Source organism: Pinus tabuliformis, chromosome 6, assembly GCF_031772625.1.
Source record: "Pinus tabuliformis cultivar Carrire ecotype Pingquan chromosome 6, CPIR1, whole genome shotgun sequence".
Lineage (NCBI taxonomy): Eukaryota > Viridiplantae > Streptophyta > Pinopsida > Pinales > Pinaceae > Pinus > Pinus tabuliformis.
The window spans coordinates 1,622,511,810-1,622,531,396 of record NC_142292.1 but is presented as its reverse complement, the minus strand read 5'-3'; the positions used below and the strand labels follow the sequence as shown (position 1 = coordinate 1,622,531,396).

The 19,587-nt window shown below is 36.1% G+C and overlaps 1 protein-coding gene across 1 annotated transcript in view; it reads left to right on the top strand.

The window, feature by feature from the left end:
* The first annotated feature begins 9,463 nt into the window (after nucleotides 1-9,463).
* Nucleotides 9,464-19,587, top strand: part of LOC149265112 (protein LEAD-SENSITIVE 1-like) — a 29,609-nt gene continuing 19,485 nt past the window's right edge. Inside the window, exon 1 of the mRNA XM_089391645.1 lies at nucleotides 9,464-9,609. Within this exon, the coding sequence (XP_089247771.1) occupies nucleotides 9,516-9,609 (94 nt within the window). The 5' untranslated portion in view covers nucleotides 9,464-9,515. The remainder of the gene's footprint in view (nucleotides 9,610-19,587) is intronic.

Sequence of the window (19,587 nt, the reverse complement as noted above, 5' to 3'; positions counted from 1 at the left end):
TTTTCTTTCTTCAGGGCATTAATTAATTCTAATAATTCTTCACTATTCCCTTTGCATTCCTTCAAACTAATTTTTCAAACCAATCTTATGCAAAATTAAAAAAATTACACACCTTTTTTCACTTTGTAGGAGCTTGATATTGAATCTAATGTATCTCTGTAATTTCAAATCATCTAGTTCTGAAATTTATGATTTGTAGTAGCCCTCTACGTCCTCTTTCCAATTCCACCAGTCTGATCGAATTTAGATTCTCCAAGAAAGAGTTATGCACAATCTCCCAAGATGACCTGATTATATACCTTTTCAGAAGAGCGAACTTGTATGAAGTGCCATGTGTCACTGTTTTGGTCTTCAAGTCTAAAAAATATACACATTAAACTACAGTCTGTCCTCTTTCTATAACTTCTTACAAAATTTCAATCTGATGCTCAAAACAAAAGTTATGATGATTTTCCCCAAGTCACCTGTTTGGAATGTAATTCGAGAGTCTGCAAAACTGCCAACTTTGTCAGATCATATCTCCACAAATATAGCGTGAAAAGCTCTGAAATTTGGACTCGAGGTTTAGAATGATTTCATCCCAAATGGTTTTTTTTTAGCGTCTGAAACATCATAGAAAAAAAGGTATAGCGCATATGCCACGATAACCTATTTGGAGAAGTGAAACCCTAGAATCCAAAGCTCTGATACCAAATGTTATGAAACCAGCCCACAAAAAGATAGAAAAGATAGATCAACACCTTAGAAATAAGCCTCTTCGAGGGGGCAACCTCCTTTACATTACACACATGAACAATTCTTGGATGATACAAATGATAAGACCTCCTTTCTATATATAGGAGTCTATGGGGTCATAATATAATCAAAGCCGACATAACAATAATAATGTAAGGGCACAATAATAACAATAGTGGGCTTCTATGGGGCACAGTAGTAATAATATGGGGACTACATGGGTACAAAAATATAATAAGGGGGTTGTAATAATAACAATAAGGGGTTACACTAGTAGTATAGGGGCCTAACAGAACCAACTCCCTCATAAGTCAAAAAACCCAAAATATGTTGAAGTACATGAGAAATTTGAGTCAAATAGTTGTCACACCCTGTTAAGTTCCACTTGCACCATTTTCTCTCGAGTTTCCCACACATGCGCTAAAATTGAATCTAAGAACAATGCAGAGTTGTGCTCTATCTCCCATTATAAGCCCGCGTAGGTGAATTCTAGAAAGTAAAAATAAAATGACATTCTAGAAATATAGTTGGCTGAATATTTACCAACTGAAATCTTCCATGCGATGACTATTCGAACTATAACCCTCAAAAGATGCATCTCCATCCCTTTTCTCATGGTAACCTAAACCCTCAATAAAGGACTCTCATCCTCCTCTCATGGATCTGAAACTTCCTCCTCATAGCCTATAAAATGACTAGAGGGTAGAGGGATTGAGGAGGTCATAATTGAGAGAAGACAAACTTATGTTGTTGGTTTGAGATTGGAAATATTGTCATCTAAGGAGGAGATTGAAGGAATTTGGGAGGGACCTCATGGCATCAAGGAGAAGGTTGTAAGGCTCCTCTTATTTTATGATTAATACAAATGAACACTTTCTCCCATTGATTTTGTCTTATGTGAATGATGAATGGTTTACAATTGTTTATAATATTTATTAAGGAAAATTCAATCCCTAATTTCATTGATCATTAGGTAAGTTGTTTGGATGATTATATCGCATGTGCTTTTGATCCTTTTATGGTCTATGTTTGTAGGTCTTATCAAGCATTGAAGAACTACATCAAGTCACAACAAGGGATATTCATCAGGCATTTCATGAAATAGGTAAGAGGCTCATCCATTAACTATACTACTTATAATTCGAACAAGTTCAACTTAGGTAAAGAGTCAGTTAAATTGTCATGATTGTTTCTAATTTCCATTCAGGATCTAGGGAGATCGCTCTTGTCTGCAAGAGGGATTTTCTTGTGTAACATCCTGAAGATATGCAACCCTCAATGGAATCATCTTGTCCTACTCATGTGTCATTATCATGCATGAACCAAGAAGGGGAAGATGGATTCAAAAATTCTATATAAATAAGCCACGGGAGAGACAAAATATGAGACATTATTCTACTGACCAAATTGTTATCAGAGAAAACCACCATTCCATTGTTGAAGCCAAAGAAGGGAAGATCACTAGCATGTTCACCATATTTCTTCTACCTAGTGTGAAAAGAGGAATCCACATTTGGAGATTCTTCATACTTATTTGAGAGAGAGGAGAAACTTGCAAAGAGATTGAGGAAAATAAACCCCCTTGTTGAGGATTTTTGAGCACCACATCTCAAAGAATTACCTTCAAGTGTTTAAGATTCATCTATTGTATTAAACCTCTATTACCAGCAGTCAATAAAGGGAGCTTTTTCCATTATTTTGTTGACTTGTTTTCTCCATTGAGCATTGTTTGTGTATTTACCTATTTGTTTAGTTGATGTTTATGTATGCATTGTTTCCACTATTTACAATGTTGTGTTTATTTAAGTCTGTCCACTAACAACACAAATTCTTCCTGTGATCCTTTATAGGGAATAATAAACTGCTAAGGAGGTTTCTTTTGGTACACCATAGCCACAAAAACACTTCCACACTCACCACTCCCTTTTATACCATATCATGAATGTAGTGGTACTTGATCTCAATATGCTTTGCCTTATCATGAAACAGTAGATTGTCTATCATATTCATAAAAAATTTATTATCATAGAACAACATAGTCGGTTCCAACATGTGGTCGAACAATCTAGAGAGTATCTTCATAATCCATACTCTCTCACACAACATGCCAAACAAGTTGCAATATGATCTGCTTCTGCAGTACTAAGTGTGACAGAGGTCTTCTTTCATCTCGTCTAGGATATCATATCTGAACCCAAACTGAAACATACATGAGATGTACTCTTATGGTCATCTGCACTCCCTTCATAGTTATATTCCATATATCCATGTAGTTTTATATCACCATTCAAAATATATCTCAAACAATAGTCAACAATACCACACAAATATCTCAATATATGTTTTGTTGCAATCCAATGTTCATGTCCCAGTTCCATCTGGAACTGGATCAAGTTGTTTACAACAAATCAAATATATAGCCTAGTATTTATCAAATACATCAATGATCTAATCAACTTTTGATATTTATGGATCCACCAGGTTAGACCCAAAATACGTCATCTTTCTCAAGTTCATCACCAAAGGAGTTTCCATAGAATTGCACTCCATCATGCCAAACTTCTAAAGGATATTGACAACATATTATCCTTGTCCAAGAAGGATTTCACCAAGATTATACCATACTTCTATCCCCAAATCATAATGCATCAAGCCAATATTCTTCATGTCAAATTTAGAGGCCAAGTCCCTTTTACACTAAGGAATAAGATGCTTTACACCGATCAGGAACAAATCATCAACATATAGTAGAACTATCACCGACTCACCTTTTACAACCTTGATATAAATATTTGGATCAATGACACTGTCAGAGAAACAAAGTCTCATTAGATATCCATCAATTCTATAATACAAAGTTCTCAAATCTTGTTTGAGTCCATACAATGCCTTCTTTAATCTGCACACGTGAGATTCTATCTCATGAACCTCAAAACCTTGGGGTTGCTCCAGATACATGTCTTCCTCAATCACACTAGTGAGGAAAGTGGTATTCACATCCATCTGATGTAGCTTCCGTCCCATAAATGAATCAAGAGAGATAAGAGATCTAAATCATGGTGTACCTGGTGCAAAGTCTTCATTATAGTCTTCTCCCTCTTTCTAGTAGAATCCTCTAGCCAGGAATCTTGCCTTGTATTTTTAAATGCTCCCATATGTTACATGTTTGATATTGTAAATCCACTTTGAGGTTACCACATAATTTCCTTCAGGTCTTGGAAAAATTTCCCAAACATTGTTCTTCATGATAGATTGACATTCCTCCATCATTACATCCTTCCACACTTGTGAAGTAGTCGATTCCTTGAAGTTGGAAGGTTCAGAGTCAATCAACTTAGTCATTAAAGCTACATAAGCATAATACCTCTTAGGTTTCTTAGATTCCCTGAAGGTCTTATGGAGTTGCATGTCCTTCTGCATGATTCTTGCAAAGTGGATTTTTGCCAGGCTGGTTTTTTTGTCTTTTCGGGAACAAACATGGGATCCAACGGTTCACATGGTCTTTATAGGATATATTCATGATCTTTAGGATGAACTAAGGATGAGGGAGGACCTTTAACCTCTTCTTTAGGAGCCATATGTGTCTTCTCTTCATCTTTAGTGTCCAAGTGTTCTTCTCTAGTTTTCCAAAAATTTGCATCTTCATCAAAATTCACGTCTCTACTTACTTCCACCTATTGTTTCCCTTGACCATAAACCCCATAGTATTTTAATGATTAACTGTACCCAACAAATATTCCATTCTTATCAGAAGGCTCTAACTTATTTCTCTTATCTTTGGGTACATGTATGAAAAGTGGACAACTAAAGATTCTCATATGTATGAACATTGGACAACCAAAGGTTCTTATATAATCAACCTGTGATTTCTAACCTATGAATGCTTCTTAGAGGTTATTATCTTCCAGAAGCCTATGGGGACTTATATTCAGGATGTAGACGATTATCTTGGCAACTATGCCCCATAAGAACATTGGTACATCTGGATCATGTATCATTTCCTTCATGCACTTTTCAATAGATTTTTTATTTCTTTTGACTACTACATTTTGTTGAAGGTTATAGGGAAATATCAAATCCCTCTTAATTCCAACTTCTTTACATAAGGCAATCAGTTCCTTGTAGGTGTATTCTCCTCGATTGTATGATCTCGGGATATTGATTCTCTGCCTTGCTTATTTCTCCACTTCATCTTTGAATTCTTAGAACATACTGAAAACTTCTTCTTTTGACTTCATCAGATAGATCCATGTATTGTAGGAGAAGTCATCATAAAGGATATATAGTATAGAGTGCCTCCTAGAGATTTCATCAGCATGGGACCACACACATTAGAGTGGACTAGATCCAAAATTTATTTGGACCTATTTTCACTACTTGGAAAGGGTTTCTTAAATTTCTTTCTAAGTGCACATCCCTTACACACACCTTTATGATCTATCTACAAACTCGATGCACTTGAAATAATCTACTTCAAAGATGGCAAGACTCTATAATGAAGATATATCTCCTATGTTATTTCTCACTATGGTTAATATCATTATGTATTAAAGATTTGGATGATTTCCCCAAGAGTCTATAAAACCTTCCTTCACGAACCCCAACAACCCTAGTAGAGCTTTTACTAGAGCCATTGTCCCACATAAGGACTTTCCCATTAATGAAGGCCACACTATATCCTCTATATTCTAAACATGAAATTGGAACCAAATTATTTTTCAAACATAGACCATAGAGTATGTTGCTCAAGTGATCATTTTCACCTATTTCTAGCTCAACGGATGTTGTCCCAATTCCTTTGACTACATAGTTGTTGTTGTCTCTACGTTCTACCTTTTGTGCTAATATTCTTTCCATCAGACTTGTAAGATTATTAGGCTCCCCTGTCATATATCTTAAGCTCCACTATCAATTTGCCATGGTAGCATGTTGATTTCCCCTCTTCTTCCTACCACTGAACCTTTGATGACGTTGGGCTTTGAAGTGACCAAATTTGTTGCAACAAAAGCACTGAATTTGAGATATATATTTCTTCCTTTAAGGATCGAGTCTGCCATCAAAACCCTTTTTCTTCTTCTAACAACTAGACTTATTTCTTCCTCCAACTTTCGTGGAACGAGTTGCATAGGATTGAGAATCTTATTCTTCTTTTGGCTTTCTTTCTCTACATAAAAGTATTAATTCTTCTTGAGCACAAGCTGCCAATAATTCTTCCAATCTTGGAGCTTCCTTTTGGCTACTTATACCTGCTACAAATGAATCCCATGAATGTGGTAGCCCATCAAGTGCTAAAGTCACAAGCTCTTTATTAGAGACAATTTCACCAATAGCTTGTAGTTGATCTCTTAGTTGAAAAATCCTCACAAAGTATGAAGCCAATGTATCATTCTTTGTCATTCTTATATCATGAAGCTCATTTCTCAAGCTCGTGACTTGGCTAATAATTTTGACAATATATAAATTATTTAGGGTATCATACATCTTCTTTTAAGTGTCAAGCTTTCAAATCTATGGAATAAGATGATCCTTGATGGAGTCCATAGTAATCCTCATGGTGTTGATATCATCTTTCTTGTACTTCTGCTTCGCAAATTCATCTATAGGTTCAGTCACTCTGCCTTGCATAATTTTCAAAATATCTTCTTTTGCAAGAATTAAGTCAATTCTTGTCTTCCAAACCTTAAAGCTAGTTCCCGCCTTTAACTTTTTCTTTGATTTCATAATAGAGGCCAAGGATGCAACTTGAATATAGATCTAGGTTTTCTTCAAAGTGATCGCAATGGTTTTTCAAGGAGTGATCTATGTGCTCTTTCTTTTACCAAAGCTCTGATACCATGTTGATTTTTCAATACAATTAATTTAGTTATGAACTATGGTAATCACTTGTGAATATATATTATAGTTCTTTTATCTTCATCCAACAATCACACTTCAAAAAATCAATTAAGAACCATGAAAATAAAGTAGATATCACAATGTGTGTGAGAGAGATATATGTGAGTGATACATATGTATATAAAATGAAAAAGTTTAAGTGTATTTTATACCCAAGATACCCAAGAGACATGTCTCTTAAATTAAATCATGTCTCTTTGTAAATTAAAATCTAGTAAGTTTGTACATTTATATTTTTACTTAGATTTGTTAAAGTGTTGAAAATCATGTAAATAATGGTGGGAAATAACTCTTGGTAAGTATATTTATTTACATATTGATCCTATTCCATACTTTATGCAAACACATGTTTAAATTATGGTGGGTGGTAAATGATAAATATGTTATCTACATGAGTATGGGCTATTTTTAAGGACCCTAATTTTAGGTAGTTTTGTTGATTTCCTTTCTTTTATTTTTCCTTCTTCTAATTTAAAATTTAATTTTCTTTCGTGTTTTACATAATATTATAAACACGTCAAGGCTTATGAGGATAGACCATAGCTAACGTACACACAATATGCTTGGGTTACATGAATGGTTACAATTGCTTCCCATCCTTAGAAGGTGATTTCTTGTATTTCATTTAGGGTCTTCCAGTGACATTGCAAAAACATTAATGTGTTTTTGTAATCATATATTGCTTCTCCAAATTGACATTATTCCTTTGCAACACCAAACATATGAAAATTTAACAAACTGCAAAACAATTATTTCGGCATGTTTGAATATTCGTTGGATCATCATGTACCATCACAACTAATAGTGATGCATATTTCCTTAGCCAACTTTGGAAAGTGTTGTGGCAACATTTGGACTGCGAACTTTAATACTCTACTACATTTCATCCCAAACATGGAAAAACTAATGTAATTAATCATTGATTGGTACAATGGGAGTCACACAACATATACCAAAAATGAGCAAAAGAATAAGGCCATTCACATAATGCAACATTGTTACAATAAAGTACTTCACACCATTATATTTCAGTCCTCTTTTGATGTTTGTTATGAGTACCAACCAATAGCCCACTTTGAATTTCCACTTTTCTTTTCTTTACCCACCTCTTGACAATAACTCAACACCCAACAATAAACCACTTCTAATCCACTTGCAATTCTAAAAAACACTCTAACAAAATAAAGATCTCAAATATCATCATCATAATGCATCTCCATTACAAATTAGTGATCATGTATCATTGTACCTTCTAAAGTAAATTCACAAACTCCATCCACTTTGTTATAATCCTTATTCAATTTTGCAAAGCTACAAATAAATACTTTCAAACATAAGTTTCCTTCGAAGCTTTAAGCTACAAATAAATAATACTTTCAAACTTGAGTTTCCTTCGAAGCATTGTATTCATCAAGTAGACCATATATTTTATCTAAAACTTTATGAACCCTCCTAATATGAAGAAGCGTTCCCTATCTCCCAGGAGGGCCATTGGGGAGAAGAGTTCCTTGGCTCCTATCTCCCATCGAGAGTAAAATGTGCCTTTTCTTTTAGCAACTCCACATGCCCATGCATGATAACTAACTGAATTCACTTTGGTTTTTACTAAAATCTATAAGGCCATTTAGATGGCCAACATGTGCAAGTGAATTAGTGTCATGATCAGATATCATATCCATGTGAAATCGTGTTTTGTTAAGATTTCACATCACATGCAATCGCTTTTTGCTAGGTGAATTAGCTTATAAGGAGTAAACACAAATTACTTGTTAAGATTTCATATCACATTCAATGGCCGAGTAAACACAAATTACTTGTTAAGATTTCACATCACACGCTTTTGCTAATTGCTAGGTGAATTAGCTTATAAGGAGTAAACACAAATTACTTGTTAAGATTTCATATCACATTCAATGGCCGAGTAAACACAAATTACTTGTTAAGATTTCACATCACACGCTTTTGCTAGGTGAATTAGCTTATAAGGAGTAAACACAAATTACTTGTTAAGATTTCATATCACATTCAATCGCCGAGTAAACACAAATTACTTGTTAAGGTTTCACATCACATTCAATTCGCTGGGTGAATTAGTGTATAAGGAGTAAACAAAAATTACTTTAAAAGTAACAAAAATGTAAGTGTTAGAAGTAATGCTTCTAGGGTAGTTGTTATTAGGAATTATGAGGAATCAGTTTTGTTTCTAATGTGTGAGTTATAATAATAATCTCTTTGTGTCGAAATTAGTAATTTGTGTCCTATATATTTATACTTGTCATCATGAATAAAATTATGAAATAAAATTTATATGGTGTGTCATCCCTCCCTGCTCTCTCTTCTATTTTTTCTAATAGTAAGTGGAAGATAGCAACCTGCACGTTAACCATTCAAACTCGACTTCATTAACAATCACCAAGTTTATTTGTCTTCGCTAAAGATTTTGATGTGGTGAGCTCCTCTCGAGGAGACGAAGTTTCCAAACACTGTCAACCATCACGTCGAAATTCCACGGAACGTACGAGTAATGATGTTGGTGCGGAGCAGAGCATATTATTTTCTCGAGGAGGCCGGGCAGAAGTTTGACTAATGAAAGTGCTCGGCAAATTCCCAACACAAGTGTCCATTCGATCATCATGTATCCGCGGTTCGGAAATTTCTCTGTTTACCAAGACGCGTACTCCAAGAAAGGCAAGCAGGTCATTCGTCCCATCTACGCATGGCGTCGCTGTCCAATTATAGTACCTATATGAATCATGCTTAAACCTGGAGTTTCCTACATTTTATTGCAAATCGGAAAACGCAGCGCATTCTATTTCGACAGCGGGACTCCGAGGCAGGCTCCTCTGCATTGCGCCATCCATTGTGATTCAGTTCAGTTAATCAGAATGGGCTTTCTCTTCAACAAGGTGGACAGAAGCGATCTCAGAGCTGGGGACCATGTTTACTCATGGAGGGCAGGTTACACATATGCTCACCACGGTACAATTCCTCGCCTCAATATAACCTTTACATTCAAAACAGTTACTGAGAAGGTATCAGATTTTCTGCGTTGTAATGCATTTGTTCTGACTTGCTTCTGTGACATATGTATGGATATGTATGGGGTGATACCCAAATTGTTTTCAGAATTTTCATAGTTTTAAATTTTTAATGGCAATGAGGTTTTCTATCATTTTCTTTAAGTTGGGTCTCATGGGTATAATTGTGACCCGTTTGGATTTTTGGGTACGGGGAACCTAGGTTTTGGAAGAGGCAGCTGTTAAGTTCTTTTTTTCCTGGTTTGCTTCCCAGAATGATTCGAATTAGATCCGCACAATATGAAAGAGATCCGCTTGTTGGTGTGAAGGGTTATTATATGTAGTTTTGTAAATTTCAAGAATAATTTATCTGGACTGTAAATTTCAAAAAAAAAAGAAAAGAAAAGAATTGAATCGAATAGGGATGGGTTATGTTGCCTTTTTATCTGGATTGTAAATTTCAAGAATAAGATAGATAGAAGTTAATTTTTTCCTAAATTCACTTTATATGTTGGATTCCAAAATATGTCTTTTGGAAGCTAGTTAGGTTGGCATAGGTCATTAATCATTGTATTTTAAATATAAATATAAAAAAGGTTATTATCAAAAATAAAAGTTATTTATTTTAAAAAGTTTTTTTTTTTTTTTTCTTTCTTGGAGAATATAAAGAGAAAAGAAATTGTTTTTGTTTAGCTGATATTTTTTTCTCAGATAAAGAAATAAGTTAATGGCCCAAGATCCAGAAGCATCTAACAGAAGTGAAAGTCTGCATCTTTACATACTACCAGGGGTAATACTAGGTAGTCTAGTCTTCCTTGAATAAAACTGATAAATCAACTTGCATTTGCCCATAAAGGGTAATACTAGGTAGCATAGTTTTCCTTGAATAAAAGTGATAAATCAACCTGCATTTGCCAATAAAGAGTAATACTAGGTAGCCTAGTTTTCCTTGAATAAAAGTGATAAATCAGCCTGCATTTACAGATGAGTAATACTAGGTAGCCTAGTTTTCCTTAAATAAAAGTGATAAATCAACCTGCATTTGCCAATAACAACTAATAATGACTTTGACAACTGAATTATAATAATTTTTTCTAAATATCAAAAATGTTAAAAGACTTGACATTCCAGCTATCTCTTAGTTAAGCCAATCTTCTCTATATTGTTCCTCTAACAGGGAAGAGTGATTCTTTGGCTGAAAATGAAGAGGAATGCCTCTAACAGGGAAGAGTGATTCTTTGGCTGAAAATGAAGAGGAATGCTACATGCTACCGATACTTCGTTGATGAGGTTAGAGATTAATCAGAAAACATATGGCCTATAGATAGGAGCATAACAAAACAGCCTGTCTGAATCCAATTCCTTTGGATTTTTAGGATAAATAATGTTTCCATGTACATTGATTCTCCTCTGCCTGTTGTGTATTTTGCTGTGAACTTGCATTTGCGAACTATTAAAATTAACTGTTTGCAGTCTGGTGATTGTTCTTAATATTTAATTGCCACTATGAAGATTTCTATGAGCGCTAGTTATAAAGATAGCTATCTTTATAGTGTGAAAATTTTTCTTCATATTGCAGTGTTTTAATGGTAAATGCATATTGCAACACATTACAACAAGTGTTTTTCTTCATTAATGCGCTCTTTCCTTCATTGTTGGATGATTTGGAAAATGAAAAATCACTGGCTCCTATTTCAGAGTTATTGTAAATAAATTGGAAATTGCTAAATCAGTTCAGTTTTCCTAAAACACGTGGATATATCTTTATCTCCTGCAGGCTTAAGTTTAATTGCTTTTGCTGTTTGATGTTTTCCATCCACTTGGTTGTACTGGTTCGCAATTTCGTCCATCATTAAACAAATCACACTCCTTATAAGTAGTAAGACCTCCTCGTGCATCATACTGTTGCTGTTATAAGCAGTATCACCTCGGAAAGAGCTATCCAGCCATTTATAGAGTATTTAATGTCGAAATATATGCACGCGATTTAGTCCGATAACTAACACGGGAACGCCTAAATATTATTTAATGCCGAAATTGCCCATTCCTGTGTTATCGCGTTAAGTCGCGTGCATATATTTCAGCATTAAATACGTGCATATATTTCAACATTAAATACTATATAGATGACTGGATAGCTCTTTCCGTATGACCTCCTCATGCATCGTACTGTTGCTCTAGGTCAAAATTAGGTCGTTGGCTGGTGTTTATTGCTCCCCCAAAGGCCGCACCTTACACTACAGGTGTTTTTGAGACCAATCAAACCTTTGAATATAAGCCCCCCTTGTTCTTTGGTTGCAATAGTCTTTTGTTGCATTTTATGTAAGCCCCCCTTGTCGGGTGCTTTAATAAAAGTTGTGTATATTAGTTATCTTAAGATTTATTAATGTCTCAAAATGATTAGAAAAGTATGTTAATAGGATTATAAGAATACATCCAATGTAAGTAAAGAGTGGAAGTATGCATCCAATGTAAGTAAAAAGTGGAAGTTTGGTGCAACTTTTATGGAATAGTATGTGGTATTTTTATTGATTTAGCAATATAATTTAATATAATTATTATAATTGTGGTAAGTTGATGTTTTAATAGTTATTATTCAAATAATAGTTAATGTATAATTCTGGATATTGATATCTTACTTGACGTTAGAGTAAGAATCTTTTTTAATAACCCTTTAATAGTTAACACTGAGTTCTATTTTTATAATGAAATGTTTTATATTTTAAAATTTTTATAATGAAATGTTTTATATTTTTAAAACAAAACTTTTAAGTTAAAGGAATGTGTAATATATTTTTGCATTAGGTGCAAAGATAAGGTTTGGCATCTTAAGGGTGTTTTTAATGACTATATAGCATAACATAAATAAGTGTTGTTTCTATTATTTTTATAGAAATCTATCAAATTTCTACAATGGAACCTTTAACTTATTTATATATTGTATTAGGTGCAGATATAGGAACCTCTAACTTATTTATATTTATTTATATATTGTATTAGGTGTAGATATAAAGTCTGTTAGATAAAGGGTGGATTTAATGATTATTCAATATAATTAAATGGGATTAAATGTAGCATATAACATACATCTTTAATCAAGAAAGTTTTTCAAAATATTGTTCGACCATTGGCATTGTTTGGATGACTAGTGGCTACAAGCGTGTTGGCATTGATGTCAACCAAATTAGCATTGAGGTAGGTGGCAACAAACATTGGTATTGATGTCCACTAGCCTAGTCAACTAGATTAGCATTGAGGTTGGTGGAAGCAGCCGATGGCATTGATGTCCACTAGTCTAGCTATGATGTCAACTGCGGCTAGCAATAATGTGCATGGTGTGCCGAGCTCAGGGGGAATCCCATGGTTGTTGTAGTCTCTTGTAAAGAGTCATCATAATAGAAAGACTATTGAAGAAGTCATGATATGATGACTATGATTGTTGGGAGGCCCATGCTTTGAAGGCATTTGTTAATCGAAAGATCAGCTCAGATGCGCCTGGATGTGGCACAATTGAATTGTGCTTAGAAAGAGCCTTCCAGTGGTATACTGAAGTCTGCAAATGACCTCCTAGATCGAAAGCTATTGATAGTCAAAGTCAGGACCTCCAGAGTCAAAGTTGCAGTGCCAAAAGTAGCTAAAGGACACTTTAGTGGCATGCTAGTTTAGCATCTTTTCCAAATACAGTGGAGCACTTTAGCACAACGGCTAACAGAGGACCTCTTAGACGTCATCTGACAACGTTGTAGTGGGGAGTGTTTTGTTTGGCCAATGGTGGAGCCCACTCTACAACTAAGCCCAGCGGATATGTCTTGAAAGTTTTTAAAGGGTCACGAAGGTGAGTGTCGGGATGGAAGTGTTAGGTAGATGTGCACCTGACAACAACGGGGAACATTATGATTGGCTGATGGTGGAGCCCTCCCTACACGTAGGCCCGACGAGAGTGCCCCAGAAGCTTTATGCAAGGCAAAAGATGAAGAATTGGAATGACGCAAGACGAGTTTGAATATCGTGCAAGTTCAGAGGAAGATTAAGCACCATAGACATCGGAAGAGGTCCCGATGGGTCAGCAAGTGAAAGAGTTAAGGGAAAAAGGAGTGTCGAGACGGAAATAGGCCCAAACTGCCGAACTGGAGATCAATGATAGAGGTTCATCTTGACACCCCCACCCCCAATTCCACGAACATCTAACAAGGGGTGTCGAGATGAGTGGAAACCACAGGTATTGACCAACGGTGGTTTTACAAGCATTGGGCAACGTGGTAAGTGGAGAAAAGACCAGACTCTTAAGAAATTTCTATAAAGGTTTTGTTCACAAAACCAGGGTTTTGGGACCCTTTCTCTCTCCTCTCTGATAGTGGGACAAGTGGCAACAGATTACTGGTCAAAGGTGACATCAACATGATGTCATCCTGTTGGTCAGAGCCTGAAAGCTTTTGTAGCAGCATACAGAGGGAGTGTCAGGCTGACTAGGTGTCAAGATGACGTGGGCATTGTCAGAGATAGCTAAGCCTGGGAACCATGATATTGGCCCATGGTGTTGTGGGAAGACCCCATCGGGACAACTCAACCCTGCAGGTTTTCTATTCGATGGTGCATGTGTCGGTTGGACCCCACAAGACAAATAAGCCTGCCTAGGGGAGTCCAAAAGTTTACAAGGGAGGCACAAACGATAGTGTCAAGTTTGAGAGCTATGGGCTAGCCGCCATCACGAGGATACATGTAGCGGAAGACCAAGGGCGCAAATAAGTTTATAAAAGGAATTAATCCCTCCCGGGCTTGGGAAGAAGTTTAGCACCTAGAGGCCTAGCTAAAGGTCATAACACCTAGTCCTGAGATGGAAAAGAAGGCTAGGCACTAGCAAAGGAGCTTAAAGAATTTTGTCAAAATTGAAAAGTGTGTAATATAATTTAAAAAGGGGCCACAGAGGTTATGTTTTGCAGTGGTGGAATTAAAATGGTTTTGGGCCTTTAATAAAGTGTTTGGGAACTTGGATGGATGGGTTGACAACTTTGGGAGAAGTCCTCCATTTCTGACAGGGTTTCCAAATATTGCATTGCACCATATTCATGCATTCGTGAAGTTTGGACAAGTCAGAAGATCACTTGGAAAGTTCCCCCATATTTGTTTGTTACACCAAACTGGCCATTTTCCATGTATGGATATCGAAGCTTTAATGGGTCGACAACTAAACCTTTGGAAATTGTTGGAAGTGGTGCTTGTCAAGAAACATCGAGTCAAGGCAACAAGGACCACGATTGTGTAGAATAATCAACTGAGTCTGTCTTGAATGGAAACAAGCAACCTCTGAGCTTCCTTACACACCAAGGAGAATTAAATTGAAAAGATTGTTGGGTGCAAAAGAATTGATTGACGACATAGAAGAACATCGTGTGCCCATTATGTGAGTTAACGAAGGTGCAATGACTGAGTAATATGAAAATATAGCAAGACAACAATTCATGATTCAGTTATGAGTTTGAATAGGTAATCATGTCTTATGAAGTATGGAAAGCCATGTTGAAGTATGCTCTCGAATAGTGTGGATGGCAGAGTGATGGTTGACAAAGATAACATTGTTTCTTGTTTTGTAGTTGAAAAAAACCAAGGATTGCAGTAGTGTGATTGGGAGAAGGAATCATTTTTTAGTGAGCTATGTGGATAGCTTCGTGGGTGACTATCACTGAGAAGAGGACAAGTGTTCGTAGGATACAAAGAAAGGTCAAGAGTTCCTATGCTGAAGAGAGAGGCTGAGAGTGCTTGGGGTACAGAGATAGGTCGAGAGTGCCTATGTTGAAGAGAGAGGTTGAAAGTTTTTGAAGAAGAGGTCTAATTGTAGATAACATAGTGTTGAGTATGCTACAAAAGTGATGAAGGCCAAAGAGATAAATGTATGCTATTGTTGAATGAGCGGAATGATTAGAGTGAGCATAGAGCAAAGTGTTGTGTGGGTTGTGTAAGGTGAAGGCTACAGGGGAGAACAAGGAGCTGGAAATGAGCAGAGTGGATGTCATTTATAGTGTATTTATTTCCATATTGAGTGCATTTTGGAGCCTACATACAAGGATTTGGTGCTTCCATCTCAGTGAGTATCCGAAGAAAGATTGGGGGTTGGGGCCTCCTGCAAGTTGGTGCTTGCATAAATCCAATGAGTTGCAATTTGATGCTTACAATAAATCCATGAAGTTGGTGCTTCTAGTAAGTTGATCAGGTTTCTACAAAAGAAGCAAGTTGGTGCTTCCTGCTAGTGGGAGCTAGCAAATAATCAAAGGGAGTTGGTGTCTCCTGTGAGTGGCGGCTCACAAAAAAAATGATGTAATAGAGTAGGAGCTTATTTTTACATCAAATAACAAACAAGCTTTGGTGGTTTTTGTCCCAGAAGGGTTTTCACGTTAAACCTTTGTGTCTCATGTGTATGTTTCTCATGGTGTGTGTGTGTGTGTTCATGTGTTGATTTATGTCACCAGACATGATATGTTGTTGATTCCTTACATTATGGTTGCCAAATTTGAATAGAAGTATAAATTAGCATAAAAGTTTAAATTAGCCTTAATACTAGTTCACACCCCCTCTCAGTTTTAACATTGTTTCAAATAATTGGTATCATATCCTGGTTCCTTCAGGAAAAACTTAACTAGTTGAAGGTAGATCAAAAGGAAACAATGACTAATCAAGTTTGGCTATCACCAGAGGGAGTTCGATTTCTAAATGGATCATAGTATGAGATCTAAAGGATTAGAATGGGAGCCTATTTAATTGTCATCAATGAATATGTTTGGCTGTCTAAAGAATATGGAGAGAAGAATAAGTTTAGTGCAAAATCCAAGGATATTATCATGAAAGGGTTATCAAAGTCAGATGTTCATAAAGTGAGACAGAAAAGGAAAAATGGGATAAGTCATATTGTCTATATGGAGGAGATAGCAATGTGGCTCAAGAGAAGGTTGAAGAACCTTGTTGCTCAAGTAGTGAACCAAAACATGCAGATGATGGTGCTAGAAATGATAAATAGAAGAGGACAAGGAAGAAGACGAAGAAACCATCCCATAAAAGTGATGCTAAGGATATTAGAGATCTTGCTCTTAATGCACAAGCTACTAGTCATGACTCTCAAGTTGATGATGATGATGAATTAGAAGAAAGGTAATGTTGCTCAAAAGGTATTCTATTGCTCTATGATAAACTAAAATGATAGGCCATTTATCTTCTATATGTTCATGTCAAGGTTTTGAATATAGAAATGCATCTAGAAGTGACGTAGATAGACCTACCTTAGTAGCAATAGCAAATGAGGGATCCTCAAAAGAAGAAGAGAATATATCCCATGAAGAGGATAAGAGTAGCCATGGTAGTGATGAACATGGAATACTTCTCAGACCTGTGGAAGATTCCATGGACATAGAGAGGAATTTAGATCTTTGTGGTGGATCTGCTAGCACCTCTGATAACAAAGAAAAAGATCTAAATGAAAGGATATACTTTAGGAAGAAACTCATCTCTTGTCTAAAAGAGATCAATGAGCTATCCAAATCCAACCCCAGGAAAAAGGAGCAACTGCAAGAATATGAGCTGGAGAATGAGAAGTTGAGAAAAAAAAATGTTGACCTAAATGCTCAACAAGGAGAGGTTAATATATTGAATGAAATGTTAATTAATAAGTTGCATGAAAAAGAAGCCTTATATGAGAGACTACAAGATGAAGTAGTCTCATTGAGACATGTCCTAAAAAGGGAAAATAAAGAGTTGTCTCAATATTAAAAGCTTGAAAAGTGAAGGAAGGCCTTGGATAAGATGTTTGCTAAGTAGAGATCCCCTCTCATCAAGGCTAGTTTGGGCCACAAATAAGAATAAAGGTCCAATAGAACAAAGGAAGTTGAAGGTCTCAACAATAATAAAGGAAAAGAATTTTTGGAAACCAACAACAACAAGAGAAGTAAAGACAACAACATAATGTTAAGCAACAACATCGAGGAGAATAGTGGAAGGGAGCTACACAAAAAAAAGGAAGAATGCAAGGTAGCTATCCAGACAACCATGGAAGACACATGAAGAACTAACTGAGGTCCTTTCCCCCTCAAGGAATAAGCACTCAAAGTAAAGGTATATTTAGTCCTAAAAATCCCTTTTATGCCTATTGTTTTTCTTGCAACAATTTTGGGCATAGAGCCAAATATTGTAGAAGGTTTGTAAGAAATCAAAATGTGTTGGGGAGAAGTGACCCAAGAAGGCATAGGATGACTAGAAATAAGCATGGTGGCAACAATAGTGGGTTTGAAAAGAATGTTGTCACACACAGAAATCATTTTTCCCCATTCCTAAGCTATGTATAATGCTACAGTTGTGACAATATTGGGCACAAGATAGCGAGTTGTAGATATGAGAATAAGAAGGATGTTTCTCAGAATATACATGAAAATGGAGTAGCTCAGTCCTTGAGAACCAAAATTGAGGATGGATCAAATGATCACTAGTACATCTTCAACGCTATGTGTAAAAAGATCAAGTTGAAAAAGGAGAAATAAATCAAAAGAAAAACAAGAAGAAAGATCCTCTTACCCTCATAATAGACCCCTCTATAAGGAGAAAAAGGTAGCAAGAAGATATGGAAAAAGAAAGAGGAAAGAAGGGAGGAGTGCCCTTCCAATCAGCACAACCTAGATGAAAACTAATGCAAGTTGAAAAACAAACTAAAAGATAATGCTCTTGTTAGGACTTGACCATTGAAGCATTGGAAGGAGGAGGAAAATCTACTCAAGGGGAGTAGATCCTCTATTTCTCTTGATTAAAAGAAGAGAATGGTCTCAAGTGAGGCCAAATAATTCAGATGCAGGCATAGTAAATCTTATACAGAGTGATGCATCTGAGAATTGGAGGTATGACCAAGTCCCCTTGTTGATTATAGTAATGAATTTGTTTATCTCAAATATAACAAAATTGCAAGAGAAGGGGAATGTACTTAGTTTGGTTTTATGGGGAGTTCACAACATTTTATTTTTGAGAAGAAGATGAGTTACAACAAGAGTGTGGAATGAAAAGAGGCCCATAGTTAATTCAAATCCACAGAATTAGTCCCCACACAAAAGCAAGGAAGTATATGCAAGAGATCAAAGAGCACTGACTTAGGGGAAGCTGATTTAGTAAGCAGTAGAAGGAAACCATTTTCAACCTCAGGAAGAAACATTGCATAGGAAATTAATAGTTTTCATCTTGGGTGAAATACCCTTACTTAAGAAACAATCCATATGTGTAGCAATATGTTCTCAAGGGGAGCAGTAGTGACTATTAAGATGCTCAGGAGAAGTGAGCACAATCTCTGAAGCAACAAAAACAAAAACAATGAAAAACAAGCTCAATGCATCACTGATGGCTGGTATTTTCATTCAACAACAATACCATGAGAAATTTCAATTGGTATAAGTTTCTTTTAATTGATACAAAAGATATATTTGTAGAAAGAGTGCTCAACCAATAGCCATAAGGTAATGAGAATTGGATGGGTATTTAAAGAAGAGCCAATATATGTTCAGGGGGAGCATATCACATATGTCCAGTTTATAAAGCAGGATTAGCTACAAGAAAGGCGCAATGGCTTGTTTTTTTTGGTGTTTAGCTTTGCAAGTGCCTATACCCATGATGAGTGTAGATGATATTGGATGGAAGAATTGATGAGCCTCATTAGAGATATCATCCCTAGAGAAGAGAAGTTAGAAAAGCAGAATGCACATTAGCAACTTGACCTTCAGTCAATGATTGTAAGGAGGAGAAGAAGCAACTTGTAGCTCTCTGCCATTGATGTCAAAGGGGGAGAGTAAGTTGTAATGGGCCATGCAGAGGAGAGAAAGCCAGTGAGTTGTGATGGCCCATGTAGAGGAGAGAAAGAGATTAGTGGCTCATGCAAGGAGAAGTGTGGAAGAAACATGAGGATTGGCCATCAATGTGGAGA